We start from the raw sequence: 27,190 nt of genomic DNA on the forward strand, positions 1-27,190 counted from the left end.
ACCCATTCACTCATTCATCCACCCATTCACTCATTCATCCACCCATTCACTCATTCATCCACCCATTCATCCATCCACCCACTATTCATTCACTGTTCACCCATTCCTTCATCCATTCATGCATTTAGTCACCATGTACTCACTCACTCACTCACCCACCATTCATTCACTCACCATTCATTCATCCATCCATGGCCCCACTCATTCAGTCATTCATCCATTAGGTTAGCAAACACAGAGGCACCAGCACTTGCAGCAGAAGAGGCTCCTGGTGCAGCAGAAAGAGATGTGGACCCCCACTGTGCTGGAAGGGCCATCAGTGTTCAGAGGGGGAGGACTGGCTGGATCACAGGCGCAGAGATGGGAGGGGCTGTCATGACCGCTGGGGTTTGTCCCTGGGCTCCTGATGCTGGGGTGCATCTTGGGGAGTGGAGTGGACACACGGATGCCCCCCTCGGGAGTCCCTGAGCAGGGGAGGGACAGGGTCATATGGGTCTGGCAAAGCCCCCCCAACAGCCAAGTGCCTGGGAGCACAGAGGCCCGAGGCGGTCACCATGCGGTCACAGGTGCGGGAGGTGAGGGCGGCCGTCCCGGCTGCGGCTCACCGTGGATGCCAATCATGTGCTCCAGGATGAGGACTCTCTCCGCCAGGATCTTCAGCGCCTCTCGCAGCTGCTGCACCCCCTCGCCCTGCTGGGAGGAAGGGCCGGGGTCAGGGGGTCGGGGTCAGGGCCACCCAGACACAGTGGACAAGGCTCACAACCCCCCACCTCTCCCCACCTGTCACCAGCATCGCTCTGTCACAGACCGAGCATCTGTGTGCTGGGCTGACGTCCAACCCGTCCACTGGTGAAAACCCTGACGCACAGCGACAGCAGTTGCCATCCCTGTGGTCACGCAGCTGGACATGGCTGACCCAGGCTTCAAATCCAGACCCGTCGGCCTCCAGCCGGGGCTTTTCCATCCTGCCATGGCTGCCTGGCTGCTTCCTGGTGTTTGCCACTTCCAGAAAACACCCTGAAGGGCCAGGGCACCCAGCACAGGGCCCTGCTGCCTGCCTGGACCCAGCCCCTGGGGGCACTGGCCACACGGAGCTGCTGAGCAGGCCGGAGGCGGTGCCACCCGCACTTCCAGAGCCCACCGTGGACACGGGCAGAGGACCTCATTCAGGGGGACAGAGCTGAGACAGGGCCCCGTACTGAGAAGACCGCTGTTGAGGCCACTTTGCCAAGGAAAGTGGTGATGAAGCGACAAGGCCACTGTCCACGGTCAGCCCAGCCCAGGGTGCTGGCAGCAAGGTGGGACCTTTTTGCAGAACGGGGTGCTCGCTACCTTCAGACTAATTCAGCGGCAAACTGAACTGAAGGAACCCAGGCAACCCCGCCGGGTTACAGGAGAGGTCTCCCCAGGAAGCCAGAGGTGACAGGCGACAAGATGCGCAGTATCGGGGACAGACTGTCTGTGCGGGGAGATCAGGGTGGGGCAGGGAGCTCCAGGCCCCCTCTGCCAGGTACCCAGCTCAACCTCCTGTCTCTGAACCCAAAACTCTTCCTATGAAATGGGGTGAGGGGTGTTATGGGCGACCTCTCAGGGTCCCCTGGCAAGTGGCCTGTGACTCGGCACCTCTCGCCCTGCCTCCCCTCCGCCGTCTGCCAGCACAGAAGTCCCGGTCCCCCCTTGCTCCAGCCTTGCTCCCCAGGGTCCCAGAATGACGCCCCCTTCCCTCCATCCATCTTCTCGGGACAGTGATTTTCCCCCAGGACCTCGGCTCCACCCCCAGGGCTGGTCCCAGCATCACATGGCCCTGGCATCACTCCTGTATCCGCTGGGTGTCATCACACTGGGCTGAGAGCTCGGCCGGTGCAGGTCTGTGGGTGTCCCCTGCCCCCTGCGGCTCTCAGGGAGGTGAATGACAGGTACAGTTACCTCCGTGGTGGCGGTTTTGTCCCTGTCCTCCGAGGTCACACCAGCCTCACTCTAGGAATAAAGCCATGCAGTCAGCACCGGATGGGGGTGGAGCATCTCACCGCCCTTGCAGGAGGACCTCAGGGACAGGCAGCACCTGGGACAGGTGCTGGGCCCCGGGGACTCCTGCTCTGAGGTCAAAAGTGCAGGGCCTGGCACAGGCAGAGGCCGGGCTGGCTTCTGGGGCAGCGGGGGGTGGGCTTGGGGCCTGGTGAGTTCCAGTCACGGCTGTGCAGGCATCAACCACGTTGCTGGCTCTAGGGACCCTGCTCCCTAGCCCTAGACTAGGACCCATTACTAGGTATGGCGGTGCACATCTGTAATCCCAGCACTGAGGGAGGCTGAGGCAGGAGGATCTCAAGTTTCAGGGCAGCCTGGAGAAATCAGCAATTTAGTGACACTCTGTCTCAAAACATAAAAAAAGGGGCTGAGGATGTAGCTCAGTGTGAAGGCTCGGGGTTCAACCCCCAATATCAGAAAGAAAGAGATAGAACAGTGTGGAGGACATGGAAAGGTCAGGTCCAACCACTGCCCGGGCTCTGGGGGCCCCTCTGCACCTGGCTGGTGACCTCGGGCCCAGCCGCAGCGTCTAGTCCTGTCACCTGCACAGCATGGCAAGGCCAAGCGCTCTGTCACACACATAAGGGAGTGGCTGGCCTAGGGCTTGGTAAGCAGGTGACAGCCATGGCCGTGGTGATGCCAGGTCCACTTTCCAAGATGTGTCCTAGGTTTGCATCTGAGATGTGCCCAAAGGTCATGTGCTGAAGCCTGGGTCCCCAGGCAGCGGTGCTCGGCAGTGACTGGGTCACCAAGGCGCATGGGCCGTCTACAGGTGGGTCCCAGATGCAGGAAGCAGTCCCTGGGCGTGACCTGGAAGTGTTCTCTTGTCCCTGCCTAGTCTTCTTGCTCTCTCTCTCTGCTTTCTGCCTCAGGGCCTTTGCACTTGCTCTGCCTAGATCGGAACTGATGGCTGGAGAGGCAGAGCCAGCCTGGGTTTGGGAGCACTCAGGCCAGCTCCGGCTCCTCCCTCCCCACAAGCAATTCTCAGGAAGGGGCAAAGGGTCGCAGTTGCTAACAGAACAACACTCATGTGTCGCCTTCCCTGGGTGCCTGGCTGGCTGGACCGGCTCCTTCCTGAGTGTCCCATGCTGCTAGTGGCCTGGCTTCCCCTCCTCTAGGACACAGTGGTCCCCAAGCTCATCCCCTGCACCACACCAGAAAGCCAAGTCCTCACCTGGGATCCGGGGGCTCCTGGAGGTCCTGGGGGACCGTGTGGTCCTGGGGGACCTACGGGCAGAGTCACCAGCGGTCACCTGGGCCAGGGAGTCCACTGGGCCCAACAGCGCCAGAGGGGACATTCCCACCCTCCCCTCCCAGCACCTGCGCCCTGGGGCTGTCCCGGCGGCCAGGGAGTGGAGGTTTGTTGGGGATCAGAAGCTACATGGCCCCACTGGCCCCATGGCCAGCCCAGAGCTGCGCCTGTCCCCCCCCTATGTCCCCGCCCCTCCCCTATGCCCCGCCCCCTCTCCTACGCCTTTGCCCGCGGCTCCTCCCCAGGCTCCTCCTCCTAGGACTCAGGGACTGGCCTGGAGCGGGGGTCCCTCTCACAGGCCGCTCTCAGGGCTCCCGAGGGCCTCATCTTCTCTACTCTCCCAGGTGTGCTCCAGGAGAATTCCTCACCTCTGTGTCTTTGGCAACACCATTCCTCCCCCGGAGCTTCCTATTCCCCCCATGCCCTCATTTTTCCAGCAAACACCTTCCTATCAGTCTTGGTAGAGGGTCACCTCCTCCAGAAAGCCCACCAGTGTGGCCTCCTCCTCTAGGTACATCTCTTAACTTTTTTTTGTTTTGTTTCTTTTTCCGGTACCGGGAATCGAACTCACGACGTCACGCTTGCTAGGCAGGCGCTTTGCCGCTGAGCTAAATCCCCAGCCCTCTAGATGCATCTCTGACCGCACATGTTTATCAGTGTCCTGGGGCCTGGAGCCCCCACCCAGCACATAGTAAGTGTGCAGTGAATGTTTATTGATTGCACGCAAGATCGAGTACATGGCCAGATGATCTGTCAAGGCACTGGAGGTTCTGCTGGGCCATGACATGCCCGCAGCTGGGCACACATGGCTGTGTGGGTGGCCACCAGTCCCTACGCCCCGTCCCCACCCGGAGAGGGCTCACGGGCAGATGGGGTCAGGCCGGGCCTAGAGGTCCCCCACGCTGAGCCCAGGTCTCCCCTCGCCCAGGGCTCCCTTTTCTGACGTTCACTGTGACTCCCTCTGGGTGACCCCACGCTGTCCCCAGCCCTGGTCTCCCTGCAGACGAAAAGGCAGCCCAGGCCACCTCCCTCGGGTGTCCCGCCCCACAGAGCGCTGAGCCTGGGGAGACAGATCCCACCCAGGCCACAGGGGCCGGAGTGACCCGGGCTGCGAGCTCAGGCCAAGCCCAGGAGGTGAGAGGATCTGTCGTCCACTTACCTGGGGGGCCAGGAGGACCCCGAGGCCCGGGGATGCCCGCCAGCACCGTGTCCACGACGGCAGGTCCCAGCTGGGAGTCCCCATCTGCGGGAAGAGCAGGCCGAGCGGATCTGGAGCCTGCGCCGGGGTTCAGCTAGGCAGCCCCGGACACGGGGCACAGCGGTCCCCACGGCTCAGAGCGGCACACAGAGGCCCCAGCAGGGGAAGCCAGGCCGGCACCCGTTCCCTCGGGAGCTCGGCAGGCCCTGGCTTCTCTGGGGCTCAGGCTGGCAGTCCCTTCCAGGCCCTCCACCCCCACGGTCACAGTGCTGGGTGGCGTGGAGCTCACAAGTGACTTCCGTGGTCCTATGTAAGGTTCTCTTCCAAGCCCAGAAGTGCCGGGCTGGGCAGGTGGCCTGGGCTCGCCCTGCCTGCACAGACCCCAGGACTGGTGGCACAGGTGGCTTGGCAGGAGAATGTCTGGCCAGGGGCTGGTCCCCGGGGCTGCCCCGCTGAGCACCCATATTCTTCCCAGGCATTCTCATCTCAGCATTGGGTGACATGGGCAGTGCCAGGCATAGGGCTTCATGCCCAGGCCAGGGCAAACAAGGCCCTTGACTGTCAGCCCAGGGCTAGTGTGACCCCTCCCCCAGCCCTGCCAGCTGCCATCTGCCAGCCCCTGCACCCGCAGACAGCATTTGGGGCCTCGCCCTGCTGGGAGCGGGCCCTCCTCCCGGCGCAAGTCTTGGGTGGGGGCTGTGGGGGAAAGAGGCTGGGAGGGCGTGGCGTCCAGGCACAGGTCAGATGAGGGCTGGGCTGCCTGGGAGGACAGAAGCCCGCGCAAGGTGGAGTCTGGGTGACAGTAAGATGCTCCCGGGTGACAGCACCCAGGTGCCACCCACCCTCCCTCCCCAGGTGTGGAGCCAGTCGCTCCTCTTAGCACTCTCCCCAGCCCGCTCAGGAGCCCACAGGCGGGACCCCACTTCCCCTGGTCCCTCTGGAGGGCTGGTCCCCCCAGAAGGCACTTAGCCTGCCCCGCCCCCCACGCGGCACTCACTGTCCTTGTCCGTGGGCGGCTGCAGGGAGTAGAGGACACCTTGGGGGTCATTTGGTGAGAGGCCCGGGCTGCCTGCTGGGCCGGGGGGCCCCGGAGGGCCGGGGCGCCCCATCTCTCCAGGGAGCCCGCGGGGCCCCGGTGGCCCCAGGAGCCCTGTGGTGGGGAGAGAGGAGTTAGGATGAATGGGGAGCCTGGCGGCTGAGACAGCGCAGGCGGGGAGGGGGCCCCTGGGAGCGGGGAGGGAAGGAGCTGGGAGCCCCAGCAAGATCGGGGTGCCCTTCCTCCCAGGACAGCGTCAGGCTGGGGGTCCTTACCCGGCGGCCCCACTGGGCCCTTCTCTCCCGTCTGGCCCCGGTCCCCTTTGGAGCCCGGTGGCCCTGCAGGTCCTGGTGGTCCCGCCTGCCCCGGGGGCCCTGGGGAGACAGAGGGATGAGGACACGGAGGGGGGGCCCAGGCACCCCTGTGCTCCAGGCCTGACTTCTGCCGGGTCACCGTCCCCAGATATCTCCCCCAGCTCTCCCAATGGCCCCAGCTCCACCACGACGTGGCATGTCAGTCCCTACAGCTGACCGGCCACATTCTTCCTACCTCGTCTATCACCCCAAGAGCTGCTTTTATTCCTGTTTTCCAGGTGGGAAAACTGAGGCTCATAAAGGTTTGGTCCTCTGCTCAAGGTCACAGAGCCAGCATAAAGGTCAGGGTTTTTCACCCCTGGGCCCTCCCTCCTGTCCTACCGTCTCCTGCTCAGGGTCGTGTCCTGGGCCTGGGGCAGGTGCCCCCCCATTATGGCCTCTCGGACGCATCTGCCCAACTGGGACAGAGGAGACGGAAACGGAGGGTCAGCTCTCCCGCCTGGGGACAGCCCCTTCTCCCTCCGGGTTTGCTGAGGAGGAGGAGAAGGAGCGAGGTGTGCTCGGGCTGCGTGTGGGTCTGGAAGGAAGAGCTCCGCTGGGGGGCCGCTGGTTTAAGGGAGCCCGGGGCCAGCCAGGAGAAATGTCCCGCAGACACCATTTGTAGGGTGCCTGCGCCATCTGGTGGCCATCACTGGAATTGCATGTTCCTTGGTTAAAAAAAGGTTTGACCAGGAGGCCCAGCCCCCTCCCAGCCTCCCACCTCCTCAGACCCTGAAGAAAGCCTGGAAGAAGTGGTTGGTCTCTAGGGTAAGATCTCGAGGACAGCGGCTGGAGGGGTGGGCCAGGGGCCAGAGTGAGATGTCCCCACTCTCCCCGCAGCAGGCCTGAGCCGCACTCCTCTGCCAGAACCTTCAGACACCTGCTTCTGTGCCCCTGACCCCAGGACTGACCCCTGAGGCCACTGCCCTGCTATGTGGGGATCTGCCCTCCTGCCCTGGTCCCCTCCCACACCCAGGGACAAAATTCTACACACAGACAGGACAGCGGAGCCGGGGGACAGGTGTGTGTGCTCGGAGCTAAACAGGGAGAAAAGGGGTGTGCGTCCCCCCTTGGGCTCCAGGGGGCTGAGAATCATCAGGGCAAAATGCCTCCAGCTCACTGGTGACACCAGAGGAGCTACCTGGCTTCTCTTGGCCTCACTGTCCTCTGCAGCACCCAGGGACAGAGTCCTGATCAGGGTAGAATTTGCAGATGATTTTTTTTTTTTTTTAACAATACTGGGGATTGAAGCCAGGGCCTTTGCACTGAGCTGCATCCCCAGCCCTTTTTATTATTATTTTTTATTTTGAGACAGGGTCTGGTTAAATCCCTAAATTATCCTGGCTGGGCTTGAATTTGCAATCCTCCTGTCTCAGCCTCTCAGAGTTCTGGGGTTATGGGCGTGTACTACCACATCTGGCTTACAGAGAACATTTTCACCCTTGCCCTTAAAATGTAGCAAGAAGACGAGGAGCCACATGTCCCCCAACTGTAGCTGGGAGTTCAGTGTGGATGGCCCGGAAACTTGGGGGGCTCTGTAAGCTCAGGGCCTGGGGGTGCACAGGCAGGGCGGCTGCAGGGTGAAGCTGAGCAAGAGTGGCAGGCTGGGGCCCGGGGCAGCTGCCAAGGAGCGGTGCGGAGCTGAACACAGGACTGTCGCATAGGGAGGAGCCTTGGGGACCACAGCAGACTGCTGAGCTTGAACCGGATCTACAGTGGCCACCGTGGCTTACAAGGTGTGATCTAAATATGCAATGAATGTCTCCATTGAAAAGTTTATTGTAAGACACATCGCCGCCAATCCCCCTCAGAATCCTCCCTCCATCGCCGTTGCCTCTCTCTGAGCAGCTCTGGAAGTCTCCTTACGTGCGGGTCTAATGTATGAGTTATGACGAAAAGCACGATGAATGTGATGAATGTTGCCACCGAGCGCCGTCCAACAGAAAGGCAGACTCGTAAAAAAACATGGCGGTGCGTCCTCATCCACCTTGTTCACCAGGTCTGGCCCCGTGTGACTTCTATCTCTTCTCCCAGGTCACAGTGACCGTGACAGGGAAACATCTTGCATTGATTCAGGTTGTGGCAGCCATGACAGCACAATTTAAAGACACTCGTGAAAGAGGACTTCCAGAACTGCTTCAGAAAGGGGCAAGAAGGAAGGGATAAATGTGTTCGAAGCCGGGAAGGAGTGTTTTGAGGGGGATTCATGATAATGTGTGTACTGCTATAATTCATTTTTTAAAAAATGATCACATCTCATAGCGATAAGCAATCATTTCCAGCTGGCCCTGATGGGCAGATCTTCTAAAGAGATTTAGAAATCCTGATTTTTATATGAACCTCCTGATTTTTAAACATTAGGCCTAGGGTGGGGCGCTCTGTGGAGGCCCCAGGAGGCCGCACCGCACCCTTCCCTGCTCCCGCTCACCAGCTGGACCCGTGGGCCTCTTCCTCCGGGGCCCCGGGTGGGCCAGGGGGATGGCGTCGGGGAGGAAGTCTTCGTTCCAGGGCGGCGGTGTGCTCTGGGGCGCTGGCAGGTCGTTGTCGGGGCCCGAGGGCTGCTCGGCTGCTTCCAGCAGGAGGACCTGGCCGGAGAAGGGCAGAGGGTGAGGACCCGGCTGGGGCACGGATGCGTGTACGCAGGGACGTGCAACCCACGGGCTGCGCCCTCCGTTCTGCAGCCGCTCAGCGCATCTCCTGGGGGGCCGTTCCCTGCCAGGGCTCTCCCCCACCCCGACCCCTTGTCCCCACCTGGACAGCCCCCCACTCCTCTCGGCGCTCCTTCTGCGCCTGTCACCCTGATTGTGACTGAGCCGCAGCCCTGCCGTCCCTTCACAGGTGGCTCCCTAAGAGAGGGACGGGGCCGAGGATTTTGTCCCCTCTGCCTGGCTCGGGGCACAAGCTCCTTCCGTGGATGGATGGATGGATGGATGGAAGGAAAGAGGGAGAGAAGAAAAGATGGGGAAGAAAATAAAGAAAGAGAAGAAGGGAGGGGGGAAGGAAGGAAAGAAGGAGGGGAGGGAGGGAGGAAGAGAGGAAGGAAAGAAGCCAGTAGGGAGGGAAGGCCGGCAGACACGCAGGAAGCAAGGGGAGGGGAGGTTCAAACAGGCTCGTCTGTGTACACGGTCCCCAGGACTCTCCCTGAAAACACAAAGTGGCTGCCATTCCTCAGGCCCGGCCTGGAGCCAGCAGCCAGCAGCCAGGCCTCGAGTCCCTGCTGCCCCGGGGGACGCCGGCAGGGGGCGCCGCGAGCCCGGGATGGACGCCGGCAGACGCCTGGCCGCAGCCCGGGTGCTGGGGACCCGGTTACTGATGCCGGGGCTTCACGAGGACAAACAGCTGCGGTCCCAGGGCTCCAGCAGGGGCTGGACAGTTTGCGGGCCGTGCAGGCGCAGGCTGCGCCACCTCATGCTGTCCTCTCTCACCCCCGGCCACCCTCTGCGTCCCTCCCTCTGGTCCTCAGCAGGCCCAGGAGACCGAAGGTCCCAAGGCCGCATCACACCTGAGGGGGAAGCAGGGCTGAGACTGCAAGCGACTTGTGCGAGGTCACGCGGCGATGGACTGCAGCCCCGCGTCACCACACGCGGCTGCCCCGCCCTCGCTCAGCCGCAGGTCATGGAGTCACTGAGCCGGTCAGCGCCCCAGCGGGGACCGCCCTGTGCCCCCTAGATCCCCTCTGGGAAGGAGGGGCCTGATCCCATCCCGGGAGCTAATTGCCCAGGGCCAGGGCTGGGACCCTGTGCAGGGAGGAGAGGGGGAGGTGACACCGGAAAAACATAGCCCTGGGGTACTTGTGACAGGGACCCTGGGTGGCCACAAGGGTGGGGCGAGGGGACAGCCAGGACACGGGCCCAGGCAGGGATGGTGGCTCCAGGCCTGGCTACTGGGGACAGCAGGATTGCCACGCATCAGACAGGGGCAGAGGGGGCCAACGCAGGTGGGATGCTTGTGGCAGGGCCCCCGGGGACCTCCGGGGGGCATATTTGGTGGGGGTTGGTGCTGAGGGGGCGCGGAGGGAGACAGGACACCAGAGGGACTCGGGAGTAGCAGCGGCGGCGGCCGTCCTGGGGAGAGGGTGCTTCCACGCTCGGGCTGTGATGCCCTTTCACGCAGGAGTCCCACTGCCACCAGCACAGCGCCCGGCACGAAGGTGCCCCTGGCCCCCACCAGGCCACATCCAAGTCAGCCCCGCGGAGTCCAGGCTGCCTGGCCCTGAGGTGACCGTGCTCCAGTGACACGCATTCCCTCCGCAGCCCGCTGAGCTGCCAGGGCACCTCGGGACACAGGGATCGCGCCCAAGGAAAGCGGACTGCAGCCCTGCAAGGCCGAGCCCTGATGACATCACTGCGGCCTGAGCACCGGCCAGGCCACCGGCCACCGCCCCGCACAAGGCCAGCCCAACGCTGAGACGTCTGTGACCTTCACACAGGGAAGTCCCTTGGGGTCCCGCCCAAGGCTGTGGTCCGTGAAGTCATAAACCAAGGTGGAGGAGAGGGAAGGCAGGGAACATCCTGGTACCCTGTGGCCTCTGCCCACCAAGCCATCCTGGGACAAGAGGACAACAGGAGTCCCAGATCAGTTACCCAATTCTCTGCTTCCCTTGCAGCTAGGACGTGGTCACACAGATAAGCATTGGCCCATGAGACCAAATGAGCCTGCTGGGGTGTTTTGCCTCACCCTCCACTTCCTGCTTTTGATTGCTCAGTGCAGTGTGCAGATGTGATGCCCTGAGCTGCAGCACCCACTTTATAACCATGAGGCACCAAACACGAGGACAAAAGCAGATTCACTGAAGAGGCACAAAGGAAGGCTATGAAAAGCAGCCTCAGCCTCCAGACCTCTTGGCTGCTGCCTGACTTCTGGCTTCCTGCTGGGTGGGCCCTGCCTGGCTCTGCCTTCACCTCCCTGACCCCTGACCCCTGACCCCTGACCCCTGATTTCAGATGCCAGCTCCTGTTCTGACTCCTGCAGGGTCTCCTGGGGCTGCTGCGTTGCGTTGGACCGAAGTGGCCTCCCAATCCCCATGCTAGCACCCCCTCCACACACGTGTCTTTATCTGTCTGACTACAGCGCTGACCCTCAGCACCGCTCAGCCCTGGGCTGTTTCCCCAGCTGGGTTCCACCCTCTGCACTGAGGTCCCCGTGCCCAGGACCAGTGCACCAGGCTGCTCTTCAGAGAAGGCAGCGGCCCAGCCAGGCCACGGCCAGCGCATCCCATGCCCCCGCACAGCTCTGGGAGGAAGACCAGGCCAAAGGGCGCCAGGGTGGTCCAGGGCTCTGTGTGCGTGTGTGCGTGTGTGTGTGCGTGTGCATGTCTGTTGGTCTGCGTATACACATGCGCGTGTGTGTACACGTGCAGGTCCACAAGGACACGTAATGCTGTGTGTGCATAAGTGCACGTGAGATCTGTGTGACTGAATGTGAGTGTGTGTGTGTGTGTGTGTGTGTGTGTGTGTCTCGTCCCGCAGGTCTCTCTGGGTGGGGATACGGTGCCCCTGGGTGCCTCTCCAGGCCATTTGCTGTCCGGAGGCCCCAGCCCTCCTCCCTCCCTGCTCTGCCGGGAGACGCCCTCGGGTCGGCCGGACCCAGCTTCCAGGGGGCGAGGCCCGCCCCACCCCAGACCCTGCTAGCTTCTCCCGCGGTGCCTGCGCCCGGGCTGTGGGCGTGAGAGCACGGTTGTCCCCTTTGAGCAGATCCTGCGGGTGCCCCCCGAGGGCCCTTGGCCCCACGGGGCTGCAGGCTCCTGTGACTCTGCCCAGCATTGCCCGTGTGGCCACAGGAGCAGCTGGGTCGGTAGGCGGGGTGGGACAGGCCAGGGGGACAGTAAAGAAGAGGGCTGGGCATGGCTCCCAGGGTCCCTGTCCCCCTACCCCAGCCGGCTCCGCACCCGGCTCCCCAGCCTGCCTGACCTTGGCCTCCAGCGTGGTCAGCCGCTCGCTCATGTCCGTGAGCCGGGAGCAGTTCATGCATTCTGAAAGAGAAGGGGACCGAGTGAGGCCCGCGAGCGGCCAGGCACGGGCACAGCCTCCGGGCCGTCAGGCAGGGGAAGCCCCGTGAGTTTGCTCTGAAAACTCCCACCCATTCTCCGTGCAGCCTGCTGGGTCTCAGCATCTCCGTTCTGAGCGCCCAGAGCACATCGTGCTGTCTATTCAGCCAGGGCCGGCTCCATGCCACACCCCGGGGTGGGGTCCGTGTCTGTTCTGTCCACCCGTGAATCTCAGCGCCTGGCACAAAGCGGTGACTCCAAAAATATCTGCGAACGGATGAAGGAAGCGTAAATGAGATCCCTGACGCTGAACCACATCTGGGAAGGACCACAGCAGAGGACACAGCTCAGAAGGGCTGTGCCACACGCTCTGTGAACACGGCGGAGGTGGGTGCAGTCAGGGAGGACGTCCTGGAGGTGGCATCATCTAAGGGAAGCTTGAGAGCTTCACAGAACGTGTGCTGAGGCCCGAAGGGGCGTGAAAAGAGGACTGGGTCTGTGACTCCAACGCACAGGGACTGCTGGGGCTGCACAGGCAGCCGGGGCAGGAAGGCGGGCTCCGCAGCATCCAGAGACAGCTGTTGGAGGTTCCAGGCAGGGGAAAGCCGAGGTCAGATCTGCATTCTGAAAGGCAGCTGCGTGTCCCAGAGCGGGAGCAGGTGGAGGAAGGGGCCGGAACACCAGTCAGGAGCACAGTCACCGTGACCCCAGGCCCGTCCTCCCCGGCTGTGACTGTGTATGTCTCCCCAGACCTGGGGCACTTGCACGAGGACGTAGAGGCTTCACAGCCGCTGGAAAGAGCTTTTATTGCTCTGGACGTTGAGGTTCTTGTCTGCTCCTCTCCTTCCCAGCTTGGCTCAGAGCCCGACCTCCCTGCCCTGGAACCCCGTTCTGGCTAAACAGACGCACAGACATGGGAGGAACGCGGGCGCCTCGGGCTCCCTGTGGCCTGCAGGACTCTGGATTCAGGCTGATGAGCTCTTACCAGACCTTCCCAGTCGAGGGCCCTTGGGGGTGTCCCCTCTTTGTCACTGAGTATAAACCACCCACTAACATCCGGGCACCTAGGAAGGACCATGGGAATAGACGGCTGAGCTGCATCCTTCCCAGGGTGCCCAGCCACAGTGCAAGCGGGAGGGCACTGCCTGTCTTCTGCTCCCTACACTCCTGGTTACTGGGGGTGCCCACAGGCTGGCAGCACCCCCAAGCTCCTGCCCCTGTATCCAGGGCTGTGCCAAGTTAGAGGTTTATAGCATTTTTTAGAAACAGAACTCTTTTTCCCCCCTGCATAAAAGCTTGTCAGCAACCCTGATGCAGAAACAGATTAAAGCTGAGCTGAAACACTCCGTGCTCACACCACCCCAAGAATGTGCACAGTGGTCTGACGCCAGGGCCTCAGCACATATGCTGCCCTCCAGTGTCTCAGGCATGGGAGGTGAAGACGGCGAAAGGTAAAGTCCACGGAGCCCAGAGAAAGGCTGCACCGCGGCCCCAGCGGACAGGTGATCCGAATGACGCACAGGCAGATGCAAACAGTGGTGTTTCCAGTGGGAGATGGAACGCACCTGGGCCCCAGTCCCAGAAAACCCAGAGGTTGGGGAGGTTGGAGCCATGGGCTCTCCTGGAGCTGGGGGGAGCTCTGGCAGACAGGAGTGGGGTCCGTTCTGGGGACAGGGACCTGCCAACGAGAAGAACCCCATGGGCACTGACTCCTGGGGAGGCTGCTGGCAAAACAGCTGGGCCCCCAAGAGACCAGGCTCCATGGGGCCTATCAACCAGGCCCTAACACACAGATAAGCCCCTCCTCCCAGGGGGCTTTTGGTGTCTCCTTAAATTCCAGCAGCCAAGGATTCCTGGGCTGATGAAGAGCCCTCTGTGGGAAGGGCAGGGTCCCATTGGTCACCTACCCATCCCCTTCCTTTAAGCACTAGAATTGGTTAAGCTTGATTGGCTTGAGAGATGCCTCGGAGATTAGCAAAGCACACTTCTGGGTGTGTCTGGGCAGGTCACGGGGACGTGACCATGGGGACTCTCTCCGGTCCTTGGCCCCTTCCTCTCTGGCTCCTCTCCTGCTCTCTGCCCCGGGTGCTATGAGCTGAGCATCCTTCCTCAGCCACAACCCTCAGCCTTGATGTTTCTGCCTTGGAACCAGCTGACCATGGACCAAACCCTCCAAAACCAGGAGCCAGAGTAAACCTCTCCACCTTTCAACTGTGGGTGTTGGGTCCAGCAGCGGAAAGCTGAATAATGCGCCACCTACCCTGCAGAGTCATCCACCCCTCCACCCACCCACCCTGCTGACCCTGTCCAGCCACCACCACCACCCCCCGAGAGACTTAGGTGTCAGGAGGCCGTCGGCGGCCCTGTGTGAGTGCTGGCGGGTGGGTGTCTGGCAGTGTGGACAGGGGCCTCCCCTCAGGGGCTGTCTCTGGGCGCAGAGGTCCTGGAACCTCCTCTCCCTGCCCCACAGCTCTGTCCTCTAGGCTGCCTGGGAGGATGATGACACAGTGACTTTGTAGCTTGAGCCTCAGCTCCCCGGCTCCCGGGGCCAACAGGGAAGGTCAGGGTGAGGCCACAGCAGACGTGGGGGCCGTGTAAGTGTGAAGCCTGGCCCCGGCCAGGGCAGTGGGCGAAGCACACACTCTGGAAGCCCTTGGGGGCCGTTTCCAGGGTCTGCGGCAACAAACAGGATGAGGGGGTTCCCGGAGGGAGGGGCCTCCGACCCTCGTGAGACCTGTTTCTGAAGGTGTCCTGGGCCTGTGCCCAGTCTGCTCTGGCACTGGGCACCCTGCTTGGCAGGTGAGGAGCAGCTTGGCCGCTGATGGGGATGGGGGCTGAGGGGAGGCCCAGCTCCCAGCCAGCTTGGACTCCCAGGCCCCCAGCCCAGCAGGCACTCTGGATCCAGCTGGGTTTATGGCTGCCCTGGCGTCTGTCACTGACAGGCAATTAAGCTTGTTTGTTTAATTTTCTCTAATTATTCATCAGAGCAGGGGAAACATGGCAACAGGGCTGGTGGGGCCAATCCTGCCCTCTGTTCTGTGACCAGCTGAAGCCCCGGCCCGCTCTGGGCCTCAGTTTCCTTCACGAAGATGTGGTGTCATGGTGTAGATCTAAAGTGTCCCCCCAGAGTCTCATGTGTATGGCAGGCGACTGCACCACGGGGCGCCACACTCCTCAGCGGGTTCATCACCGAGGTGTTCAAGCTGAGTGAGGTCAGAGGGGTGGCCCGGCTGGAGGTGGCCGCTGAGGTGGGACTGGGCAGGCTGTGTTCTCACCCCCGGCTCCTCCTTCCGGGCCGCCATGATGTGAGCAGCTTTTCTCTACTATGCACCTCTGCCATGCCGTTGCTACCTTTTCCTTCCCTCAGTTTTCCCCTCAGTAAAAGGGGGCTGTCAGCTCCAAGGCCTCCGGCCCCAGCTTCTGTGTCCCTGTGCTGTACCCTCAGCCTTTCCCACTCCAGGACGGGAGTTGCTAGGTCAGGACACTGCCCTCTGCTCAGCCCAGGACTCAGGCCCCACCTCCTGTAGGAGGTGGCTTCCGAGGCCAAGTCGAGAGGGGCTTCGCGGATAGGGCAGGAGCTGCAGGAGATAGGGCTACTACAGGGTGACCCACTGTCTGGCCTTGGCTATGGACCCCGAGGAGACCAGGGCGCACAGTGGTCCTGTTCCCAGCGGCCAGCTTCCTCTGTGAGCCGGGCCCAGCAGGGGGAGAGCCTCAGAATCCACAGGAGACCCCTGACCAGTGCTCCTAGGCCTGTTGGGAGAAGGAAGCCTCAGGTCGCTGGGGTCGGGTGCCGGAGGTGGGCAGGCGGTTGGGTGAACCACGAGTACTCAGTCACCCGTGTGGCAAAGGCCAGAAGGCAGAAAAGAGCCAGGCTGGGCCCAGCAGCTGGCACACATCAGACCCCGTTTAGCCCACTCCCCCGGGTCAGCTCTGCTCCACACAAGATGTCAGCCTTGGGCCACAGGATCGCTTAGTGCCTGCCGCCACCTGGACAAAGCTTCTGATGGTCGAGAAGGCACTTCCTGCACCGGTCATAGGGTCATACTTTGATTATCTCACCTCTGCCTCCCTCTGCCTTCAGCAGAGTTCCTGTCACGACTGGGCTTTCTGCCCCGCCTGCTGGGTAGCTCACCCTCACACCCCCAGCGGGCCAGGGAAATCAGGGAAACCAGGGACGCCCCAGGCTGGGCCACGCCCCTTTCCTCCAGCCCCTACCCCGCCCTTCAGGTCACACCACCTTCTCCTTGCCCAGACTGCAAACCTAGGCGCGTGCAATGGCTTTCTCAGGACGGTCCTGTTCCCTGCCTCGCGCTTTGTCTCACAGTCCATCCTCATCCTTGAAAAAGCAGCTCCAGGCGTGTGCCTAGCCCACTGTGGCTGAGAGCTGCGGGACCTCCATTATGAGAGTCAGGGATGAGGGGCTCAGCAGGCAGCGCAGGGGTGTGGGTAGGAGGGCTGCAGGGGAGGGGGAGGTCACCTTCTACCTTCGCTGTGAACGAAGGGACACACTAATGACTCAGCAGGGATACCCCAGCACTCACCCAAATGCGTCCCACAAAGCTGTAGCCAGGGCTCTGCTGTACCTCACAAGCCGGAAGTGTCCTCTCTTAGCTGAGGACCTGTAATCCCAGCGCTCTGGGAAGCAGAGGCAGGAGAATCACAAGTGCAAGCCCAATCTGAGCAATTCAGAGACTTGAGGCTCTGTCTCAAAATAAAAATTTTAAAAAAGGGCCGGGGATGTCACCCGAGGTTCAATTTCCAGCACTGAGAAACAAAACAAAACAAGACAAGACAAGACAAACAAAACACACCTCTCCAGGGAACCTATGTAGCCCAAGAAACAAGACCAGGAGAGCCATGACGCTGGGCTTGAACCCCAAGAACGTGAACCTGCCACGCCTGATGAGCCCGCAGTTCCCAGTGACTGTGCAACATGCACAGAAAGCCTCTAACCTGGAAGATGGAGACCAAACGCGGAACAAGCAAAGTCAAAATAGACAATAAGACAGAACAAAACTAAAAAACAAATAAACCATAAACTCCAAAAACAAAAACCAAGACTCTCTTTGGTATCCTTAGAGAGACTGAGAAGCTCCTGCATTCCTTTGAACAGGAACTGTTTAAAAACAACCTCCAAAAATCAGAAATGTAAGCTGGGTGTGGTAGTGTATGCCTGTGGTTCCAGCATTCTGGGAGGCTGAGGCAGGAGAATCACAAGACGTGCCTTGCAACTTAGTGAGTTAATGAGACTCTGTTTCAAAATAAAAAGGGTTGAGGATGTAGCTCAGCATGAGGCCTTAAATCCAATCCCCAGGACCACAAAAACAAACAAACAAAAACTGGGCATGGTTGTACACACCTGTAATTCCAGCACACAGGAGGCTGAGGCAGGAGGACCACGAGTTTGTGGTCAGCTTGGGTTATACATCAAGTTCAAGGCCAGCCTGGAACATAGCAAGACCCTGTCTCAAAAAAAAAAAAAAAAAAAAAAAAAAAAAAAAAAAAAAAAAACAAAAAAAAAAAAAAAAAAAACACAAACAAACCAAAAATGCACTTTGAAAAATTCAGAAAAGGCTGATATAAAAGTTAATAAAAAGATTAGGACATAAGGAAAATATCAACAAAATTAGGGGAGGAACATGTGAAAAGTGGAGAAAATAAAATAAGAAAAGAACAAAGCGGGAGGCCTGATGTCTAACTAATTGGAGGGTCCAAAGGAAGAAACAAGAAAAAATGAAGGGAAGGAAAGTATCAAAGAAATGATTCCAACATTTCACCTAAAATGGAAAATGATACAAATTCGCAAACGGAAAGAACACAGAAAGAGCCCAATTAAAAAATAACTCCTATCAAGAAGCACATCATCCCAAAATCTCATATTCCCAGAGATAAGGTGAAACTCCTAAAAACTCCAAAGATAAAACCAGGCTCAGGGAAAATGTTAAGAATCAGTATGGCAGTGAATACTGGACTTTTGAATCCTGGAAAGTAGCACATAACTATGCTGTTTTGGGAGAAGGTTTTCTGACTAAGCTTCTATACCTTGCCCAACTATTCCTCAAGATATAAAGGTGGAATAAAGGCATTTATGGATAAGCACAGGCTCAAAACACTTATACTCCACACACACTTCCTCAAAAGATGTCAAAGGATGTACTCCACCAAAACAAGGTATAAACTAAAAGGACACATATAGGCAAAACCAGGAAATTCAATAAGAAGAGAGACCAAGGAGTATCCTAAGGAGGACAGTAATAGCGTGTCACAGAGATGTAGAAAAGAGGACAGGGAAGAAAAAAAAATAATGACAGCTGGGCCTAGAGCACAAATAGACAATGAGACAGAAAATTCCTGAAAGGACACAGCCCCTGATGCTGTGAACACAATTGTTATGATTTGTGTCTGGATGTCCTGCCAAAGCCTCATGCAGTCATGGGGCGGGCTTCTAGAGTTTATGACTGATTTGCAGTCCAATGCTGGGATTATGGGTGTGAGTGCCACACCTGCCCTGAGGTGGCTAGCTTGCAGACACTATAAGGGAGGGAAAGAGACTTGCTCTTGCTGCTCCCCCCTTTTTGCTCTTGCTACTTTTGCTGTTTTCTGCTGCCATGAACTGTTGCCCCTGCCATGTACCACTCTGCCTTGGAGCCAGCCGAGTATAGACTGAAACCTCCACAAACTATGAGCTAAATAAACCTTTCCTTCCTTAATTGTGGGTATCAAGCCGGGTGTGGTGGTGCATGCTTGTAATCCCAGCACTCAGGAGGCTGAGATAGGGGGATCGTTGTGAGTTTGAGACCAGCCTAGGCTACAAAGTGAGCTTAAGTCCAGCCTGAACTGCATAGCAAGACCCTGTCTCAAAAAAAGACAAAAAAAAAATTGGGGTGTCAGGTATTTTGTTCCAGCAACGAAAGAAAAGTAACCGAGACAACATGAAAGAAAAATTAAACTTCTTTCAGAAAATGTGGAGTGAACCAGCAATATGCTAAGCAGTACACATTTGAAATTGCATAGAAAATAAACTTAAAATGGATTATTAACTTCCAGGAAAATGGAAAGTCTAAAGTAAAGAAAAGCTATTTAGTACACTGTCATGATAAATGTGAATATCACTTACTTTCTTTTTTATAATGCTTTATTCACTGCTTATAGATCTAGCCCTCATTGTGATAGTTATTTGGGAGGATGGAAAGAGAATAGGCAGAATGTTCCACAGGAGGATGTCAACAAAAATTCTCTAATATTAGCTGAGTGTGGTGGCACATGCCTATAATCCCAGCACTTGGCAGGCTGAAGCAGGAGGGTTGCAAGTTTGAGGCCAGCCAGGGGTACACGGAGGGAAAGTCGCTCAGAAAAACTTGTCTTTGAAGCATGAAAACTGGGCACTAATAAAGGTGTGGGGACTTCTCCTTTTTACTATAAGTCTTAAAGGGCTCTCGGACTTTTAAATTTACATGATATAGTTTGTTTGTTTGTTTGTTTGTTTTTGGTACCAGGAACTGAACTCATGACCTCGCGCTTGCCAGGCAGGCGCTGTGCCACTAAGCTATATCCCCAGCCCCTAGATTTTTAAAAACTGTTTTTTGTGGATTTTCTTTCGTGCTGAGGGTTGAGCCTGGGGCCTGGTGCACATCTGTACTTGCTCTACCACTCAGCCACACCCCAGCCTGTGATATAATTAAATGTTTTAACCGAGAAGAGGCATGGAACACGCTCGTGATGCTCTGTGGAAAACATACAAAATTGTATCTGTGTTCTGTTTATAATTTTACAGAAGATTTATAGCTGGGCATGGAAGAAGACCAAGAAGAATAAAAATAGCTACAGTGGTAGGATTATGGGTGAGTTTTGTCCTCCTTTTCATAAATTTCTGGGTGATGTTATACTGCTTTGGCTCAGTTTCCTGGTCTAAAAATAGAGCCAACCATCCCTACCTCATTAGGGTTGAGCGTGTGCTGAGGACCCTCCCTGGGGAGAGAGGTGCCTGCCTTGACCTTGGTCCTTCGCCTCAGTCCCTGAGATGCAAAGCCAGCTTCTCGCAGTGGGTCCCGGGGGTGACCAGTACCCAGGTCTCCGGCTTTCCCCAGCTCTGAGCTCCTGATCTGGTGACCCTCACCTCGGGGCTACTGAAGCTCTGAAGGTGGCTCCCTGCTCGTGGGCTCAGGAAGCGCCTGTGGCTTCTCATTCCCATGTGCATGAACCAAGCTATTGACTCATACAACAGCAAGTAATTAACAGCCAAGAAATAAATGAAACAGTCACTCCTCAAGGATCCTTTGCTCATAGCTCTTAGTCTGAACGGGGTAGAAGCAGACTTTGGAAATCACTTATGTATAGAGAAACTGAGGTCCGTAGAGGGAATGGGACTTGGTCAAGAACATGGCCTCATAGCAGATGAGCCCTACTTGCTGCCAGCCTCCTCCCTCAGACCAAGGCCCAAGTACCCACCATAGCCACAGTTTGCTGGGAGTATTAATCATGACTTTTTATTTTCTGTGTTCCTGGTGCTTTGACATCAGTGCCTCTCCAGGGCTGGTCAGTTCCTAAAAACAGACTGTTCACATGGAAACCGAGCCCACCTCATCCAACAGCCTCCTTTGTAAGGCCGTTATTTCCCCACTCTAATCTCTCCAGGGCCAGGAAGCAGACAACCGAGGACAGAAACTACATCCCAGAGTCTGCTGCAATTATTCAAATAAACCAATCCAAAGCCTGCTTCCCTTGTTTCACCCATGATTTACTATGAAACCACGATGAAGCCTCTTGCCTGTGTGCTCCCTTCCCTGCCTCTGACTCCTGACCAACTGTGGTGCTTCCCTGTGGGGTCCTGTGTGCGAGACATGGCTCTTATTTCCAGGGACCAGTGATTATGAACTTCTTCCTCAAGAGAGTCATTTCATGTCTGCAAGTCTTGCCATACTGGATAAAAATAAACCCCAGTCAATTAAGTCCAATTCTTTCTTCCCACAAGGCTCTGGTGAGCCGGGCTAGGTCCCCTGGTGAGAGCAGCAATTCTCAAGCTAATGTGATGACAGGCTCCAGACCATGGCTCAGTGTAGGCAAAGTCCATCTGTGACTTCTGTACCCCATCATGGCCCTGGGGGATCTGCTAAGCTGACTGGCTCGCTACACCCACTTCCAGCGGGAAATCAAGGCGAACAGATCTTGCACTATGGCTGGACCACACCCCAAAAATCTTTTCTTTGACAAAATTAAAAGAGGAATTATTAGAATTATTAAATTAGTTTAGCAGGGTCAGTAGAACACAAACACAATTTATAAAAATCAACCATATTCCTACATACCACAAATGCACAAAAAATAAAAAATTATAAATGATAACATTTATAAATACATCATGAAGTATGAAATTACCTAGGACTAAATCCACTGAAAACTACAAAACAGCACAGACAGAAATTTAAAACTTAAATAATGGGGAGATATACTATGTTCATGGATTGGAAGACTCCATTATAAGGATATTATCAGTAGATTCAGTGTGGTCCCACTGAAAATCTTAACAAGTTTATTCTTTTTTTTTTTTTTCCTCTCTTTGGGTGGAAAAATGGCAAATTGATTCTAAAATATAAATAAAAATGCAGAAGCCCAAGAATAGCTAAGGTGATCTTGAAGAACAGAAATGGAAAATTTATACTAACAGAATTGAAAACTTCTAAACTAATCAGGACACATTATTATTGGTACAAAAGTACACAAATTGATACAGTCACCTGATTTATGAAAAAGTCTCAAATTCAGCACAACAGAGAAAGGCTAGTCTTTTCCATAACCAAGGCTGGGTCAACCAGATATCCAAATGGAAAAAATAAATAAAAATCTGATCCCTAAGCCACACCATACACAATAGTCAATTCCAGATGGGTTGTTGATCTAAATAGAAGAGGTAAAACAAACTACAGCATTTAGAAGAAAATAGGAGACTGGCTCATGACCTCTGAAACAGATCAAGAGTTCTTTGGCAAGACCCGAAAAGCATTCACACTATAGAAAATTTTCATTACAATGAAAACTCTTTCGACTCAGAGACACCATTAAGAGAACTAAGAAGCACATCACTGAGTATAACACATATTCTTACAGAAGATATCCAAATGGCCCTGATCATATAGCAAGGCCTCAGCTTCCGGGCCACAACCAGGAAATGCAGAGGAAACCACAGGGCCATACTCCTACTCATCCACCAGGATGGCTAATGTTAAAAAGACAACTGAAGGATCTTTTTACCAAGTGCTAGAGAGGATGTGGAGCATCTGGAACTCTCATGCCCTGTGGTGGGAGCATCAATGATACAACCACTTTTAAAAACCACCTGATGGTTTTTCCTCCCTGCCTTCCTTCTTTCCTTCCTTCCGTCCATTTATTTATTTATTGGTACAGGGGATTGAACCCTGGACCTTCATACTGAGCTACATTCCCAGTCTTTATTTTTTATTTTGAAATAGGACTAATTTGATAAGTTGCCTGGGCTAGGCTCGAACTTGTGATCCTCTTGCCTTGGCCTCCCAGAGCACTGGCATTATACATGTGCATCTGGCAATTTTTCAGACAGTTGACTATAAGCCCACACTATGACCTAGTAACTCCAGTCCCATGTACCCTACAAAAAATGAATACATCCACTCACCAAAAGCCATGCTGTAGATATTCATAACCCCACGGCTCAGAATAACCAAAAATAAAATAACCTCACTCCTCATCAGTGGCCAACTAGATGCATAAATTAACATTTACAAACTGTGGTATCACATAGCAATAGTAGGAGACATATTGCAACTAACAGTGTGGACGAAACTTTTCAACCTGGTGTTGCCCTGGATGGACTCAAACTGTGGTCCCAGTGTACAGCTGTACAGCTCGGGGCAGAGCTATGACATTGCCCCCAGGGACTGCGTCTGGGGAAGGTCCAGCCCCCACTGCCTTCTCCACAGCCTCTGCATACAAAAGGCCCAAAGGAGCTCAAGAAGGCTGCAGGAGGTGCTGCCAGGCCCTGCTGGTGACTCCCCACTACTCTTATTGGCTGCTGAGGCCAGGGGACAGTCTTCTGCTCTGGGAGTGTGCCCCTTCTGAAGTATGTCAGCAAACCCACTCTTCCCCTATCAGCAATCGGCTAGAACCCGGATTTGGGTCAAGCACTGGAGCCCAGAATTTTGCTGTGCATCCTCAGGCAGAATGTAACCCACTCTGGGCCTCAGTCCCCCATCCGCCTAATACAGGGAGCAACTTGTTCTCTGAGTCAGTGGCTGTAACCGGAGCCAGAAACCTGGAATCAGGCCAGGCATCCACCTTCATCTTCCCCTCTCTGGTGGGAAAAAGAGCTGGGCCTTTGCTTCCTGCAAGCAGACAGATCCAGTCATGGTGGCACATTCAAGGAGGCTTCCTTGGAGAAACGTGATCCCCAGTCAGGGAGCCCAGGAGGAGGAGGCGGTGGCCCAGTCCCCTCTCAGCTCAGCTGCTCCTTGCCAGTGGGCCCTCAGTTTTTTTCTCCACAATAAAACGGGGCAATAGTTCTAATCCTCCCACACCCCTGCCTGCAGTACTGGGGATTGAACCCAGGAGCTTTGCACTGAGCTACATCCCCGGCCCTTTTAAATCTTTTATTTACAGGGCCACACTAAATTGCTAAGCTGCCCAGGTTGTCCTTGAATGTGAAATCTTCCTACCTCAGCCTCCCGGAGTGCCAGCGTTACAGGTGTGCACCACAGATGTCCTGACCGTTCCTTCACAGGTAACGAAAATGGACATTAGAGAGGTTACCCCATTGCTTAGGTCCCACAGGTGGCAAAGTCAGACACCAAAGCCTTTCCTTGGCAACTACTTCTTCTGGTGGCTTTGGCCACCTGGCAAACCTCAGGAACACGTATGCTGGAGCCGAGTCACGGAACAGAGGTCCTCGGACATCGGTGCCTGGATTCTGGGGCCCAGTGGGGCTGCTGTGGCCCTGTCATGGCTGCGTCAGCTGCCAGACAGATGCCTGGAGGTGAGTATAGCTCGGCCCTGCATGCGTGAGTTGTAACAGGCCGCAGCAGGGCTGTTTGATTAAATTCGCATCCTGATCGCCAGCGCTATTCCCCATAGCAGACTGGGCCACATCCCGGAACCAACAGCAGAGGGCGGGGACATGAGAACCCTGGGGGTAGAGTAGTTTGTGGCCCCTGCTTGGGGACAGATTGGGGTCCCTGTGGCTGGGGATGCTTGGATGAGGACTGATGTGCTAGGTTGCTCCATGGAGGGATCTCAAGTCCGCCAGGAACATCCACCGGCGTTCAAAGGACCTTTCACGACCTCCGAAGCCAGCGTCTCTGCAGCCAGCTGGGGTCACCACTGTGCATGCCGCGTGACTCTGCAGCTTCACCTGGGTGGGTTTCTGAGCCTGTGTTGCTATTGGAAGCTATGGTTTGATGTGCTTTTCCCCTTTTCCCCAGGTCCAGAAAGAAATGGTAAATGACACCAGGCGCAGCCCAGGGAGACAGCTCTGAGATTCCTGACCCACTAGGATATGTGGCAGCCCCACTGCCCCTGATCTGTGTCACTGGGAAGGAATCCCTCTCATCACGGCTCCATAGCCAGGGTCAAGGCCCAGGGGCCTGAGGCAAAGCCAGCAGCCCAGCAGCCTCTGGAGCATGGGGAGCTGCCTGGGGGCCCCTGAGAGCTGGACTGCAGTGCACCTCATCCCAGCCAAGGATTGGAAGGAGGAAATGATGACCTCCTGAGGGGACAGGCGAAGTCCCCAAAATACAGCAAGAAGGGCCAAGTCCTTCACCTCTAGGTTTTCAGAGGGAAATGATAGGAGGGTTTTAAAAACTGAAGACAAAGGCCGGGTGTGGTGGCACACACCTGCAATCCCAGAACTCAGGAGGCTGAGACAGGAGAATTACTCTGAGTTTGAGGCCAGTCTGGGCTACACAGTGAGACCCTGTCCCCCGCAAAAATACCTGAAGCCAAGTCACTGGCTTAATCACCCAGGTGGTGGGACGAGAGGCAGACAAGAGGGCCTGAGGCCCAGCTCTGCATGTTTTCTTCCAGGCCACCCACCCGCCTGGCCCTGCTCCTAGGAGCCACTGTCTTCCTGTCAACTGGACTCTCAGGGTCAAACCTGGACCACACCTTCCCCAGATGAGGTTGCCATGGCAACTGGTGGAGCACTGGGTGGATACGCCCAGCACCAGGCAGAGTCCTTTACTGAGGATGGAGTTTTCTTTTCTTCCTCTTCCGATTGCCTGTATTTTCCAGCAGACACGATCTGGTTCTTTCTGAGAGACAGTTTCCCCTCACTGAAAAGTTTAAAACGCACTTGATTAACAAAGACAGTTGTGCAGGAGTTCACAGCAGTTGCTTAATAGTTTAGTCATCTCTCTGAGTCCTGCCCCTGGGCCAACTGTGTGATCCTGGGGAAGCGATTTAAGTCTCCCAATCTCAGTTGCTTTGCTCATAAAACAAGGATAATCCACACCTTCCTGGGGTCCTTGGGCTGGTTAGAGAAGGCAGGATTACACGGCATGTCTGAGAAAGTCTAGTTATTTGTACTTTAATATTAAAAAGCAAATCTCCCACATGATCATAAGACAGGAAGGATCTTGGCATGAAAGTCCTTTTGCTTTACAGATTAGAACACAGAGCTGGGGATGGCGTAGGTGTGGATACACCCTTGAGTGGTGGCCAGCATGGGCCTAAAACCCAGGATGGGCTCCTCATTACTCCTCTTTAGTCATTTACACCCTAGTAAGAATGAGACCTCACAGTGCTACTGAGAGCACGTGCTTTACATTTTTATCCTTTTGTTTGTTATACTCAGCTACATCCCAATCCGTCTTACTTTTTGAGACAGGGTCTTACTAAGCCACTCAATTGCCCAGTCTGGACTCAAACTTGTGATCCTCCTGCCTCAGCTTCCCAGAGTTCAGAGTGTGTGCCACTACACCCGGATCATTCCTGTGTTTTTCGGTTTCAGGTGTGCCCCTCCCCGCTTTGGGACCTTGTCTTTTGGCCCCCAGATGCTGGTTTCGATTAACAGGACGCTTCCGGGCACTCAGCCGGACTCACTAAGTGGCAGATGGGAAGATGATTCTGGCCAGAAGCAAAGACTTTGCGGGGGATGTGGGGGCAGCCAGAGGCTGGGCCTGGTGTCTGATGCCTGCTCAGCTCGCAGCTGTGGCGGGGGCAGGAGTACACGCCTCTCGGAAGGTTTGTCAGGGCAGGGTCCCTTTCTCCCACTCTCCAGCTCTGCTCTGCAAGCTGGGCCCAGGCGCAGTGGCCAGAAGCTGCACATCTGGCTGCCTGGGAGGGGACCTGCCACCAAGAGGCACAGCCGGGCTGGGAAGGACCCAAGCAGCACTGTCCCCTCTGTCTGCTGCTCTCTCAGCCAGCTGGAGCCACTTCCTGAAGGACAACAGCCCCCACTCCGCCCCCTGTCCTGTACCCCAGGGCCGGGAGAGGCTGCTGTCCAAATTCACAACTCTGATCGTCTGGTGGTGTGAAATTGTATCTCATTGACGTTTGAATTTGCATTTTTCTGCCCTAAAAGTTGGACCTCTTTGCGTAGGTCTGTGAGCCATTTCCGCTCCCCTCCTCTGTGAAATGCCTATTTGTGACCCTGACCCATTTTCTGTGGGCTTGATCTGTCCTTTTTCACGTTGATTCATAAGAGTTCTTTCAGTGTTTCAGACACCAACCCTTCACCAGTTCCATGTTTTGCAGATACCGCCTCCCAGCCCCGGCTTGGGGTTTCCGCTTTGGCGACACCATCTTTTGTCCCAGGGAAGTTTCCAATCTGTGTATCTCGTGTTCCTTTAACTGTCGGGGTGACACAGGTTACGATGCTGAATCCAAGCTGTGGCAGCCACCTCCGAGTCCCGTCAGGACTTTAAAAGGAAGCATCTGACACCTTGTGCTGGGAAGATGTTCGCTGTGGGCTGCAGAAGCTGGCACCTGCATGCCAGGCAGTTTCTTTCCCTTCCTCTCTGGCCAGCAGCTTTTCTCGTGAGCAGGCGTTCAATTTTATCAAAACCTTTGTCTTCTGATCTGTTAACACGCTGACTCACACAGACAGATTGTCTATAGAACGCTGCTTGATGCTTGGTCATGGCCTATGACTTTTTTTTTTTTTTTTCAGTACTAGAGATTGAACCCAGGGCCTTTACACTGAGCTACATGCTCAGCCCTTTGTTAAACTTTGAGACAGAATCTCACTAAATCGCTAAGTTGCCCAGGCAGGACTCAAACTTGTGATTCTCTTGCCTCAGACTCCCAGGTACTGGGATTACAGGCATGTGCCACCTCGCCCATCTTCTTTCTTTCTTTCTTTTTTTTTTTTTTT

The 27,190-nt window shown here is 56.2% G+C and overlaps 2 protein-coding genes across 2 annotated transcripts in view; one reads left to right on the forward strand and one right to left on the reverse strand.

Annotated features, from left to right (window-relative positions):
• Positions 1-27,190, reverse strand: part of Col26a1 (collagen, type XXVI, alpha 1) — a 148,008-nt gene that overhangs the window by 1,874 nt on the left and 118,944 nt on the right. Inside the window, exons 4-11 of the mRNA XM_005396899.2 lie at positions 11,774-11,835; positions 8,293-8,449; positions 5,787-5,885; positions 5,473-5,625; positions 4,437-4,520; positions 3,200-3,252; positions 1,927-1,977; positions 606-693 (exon numbers count right to left, since the gene is read on the reverse strand). Coding sequence (XP_005396956.1) covers positions 606-693; positions 1,927-1,977; positions 3,200-3,252; positions 4,437-4,520; positions 5,473-5,625; positions 5,787-5,885; positions 8,293-8,449; positions 11,774-11,835 — 747 coding nt within the window. The remainder of the gene's footprint in view (positions 1-605; positions 694-1,926; positions 1,978-3,199; positions 3,253-4,436; positions 4,521-5,472; positions 5,626-5,786; positions 5,886-8,292; positions 8,450-11,773; positions 11,836-27,190) is intronic.
• LOC102030277 (AMMECR1-like protein) overlaps positions 23,612-27,190 on the forward strand; it is an 8,176-nt gene continuing 4,597 nt past the window's right edge. Inside the window, exon 1 of the mRNA XM_005396874.1 lies at positions 23,612-23,854. Within this exon, the coding sequence (XP_005396931.1) occupies positions 23,612-23,854 (243 nt within the window). The remainder of the gene's footprint in view (positions 23,855-27,190) is intronic.

The sequence above is a fragment of the Chinchilla lanigera genome, unplaced genomic scaffold (genome assembly GCF_000276665.1).
Source record: "Chinchilla lanigera isolate Chin_1 unplaced genomic scaffold, ChiLan1.0 scaffold00055, whole genome shotgun sequence".
NCBI lineage: Eukaryota > Metazoa > Chordata > Mammalia > Rodentia > Chinchillidae > Chinchilla > Chinchilla lanigera.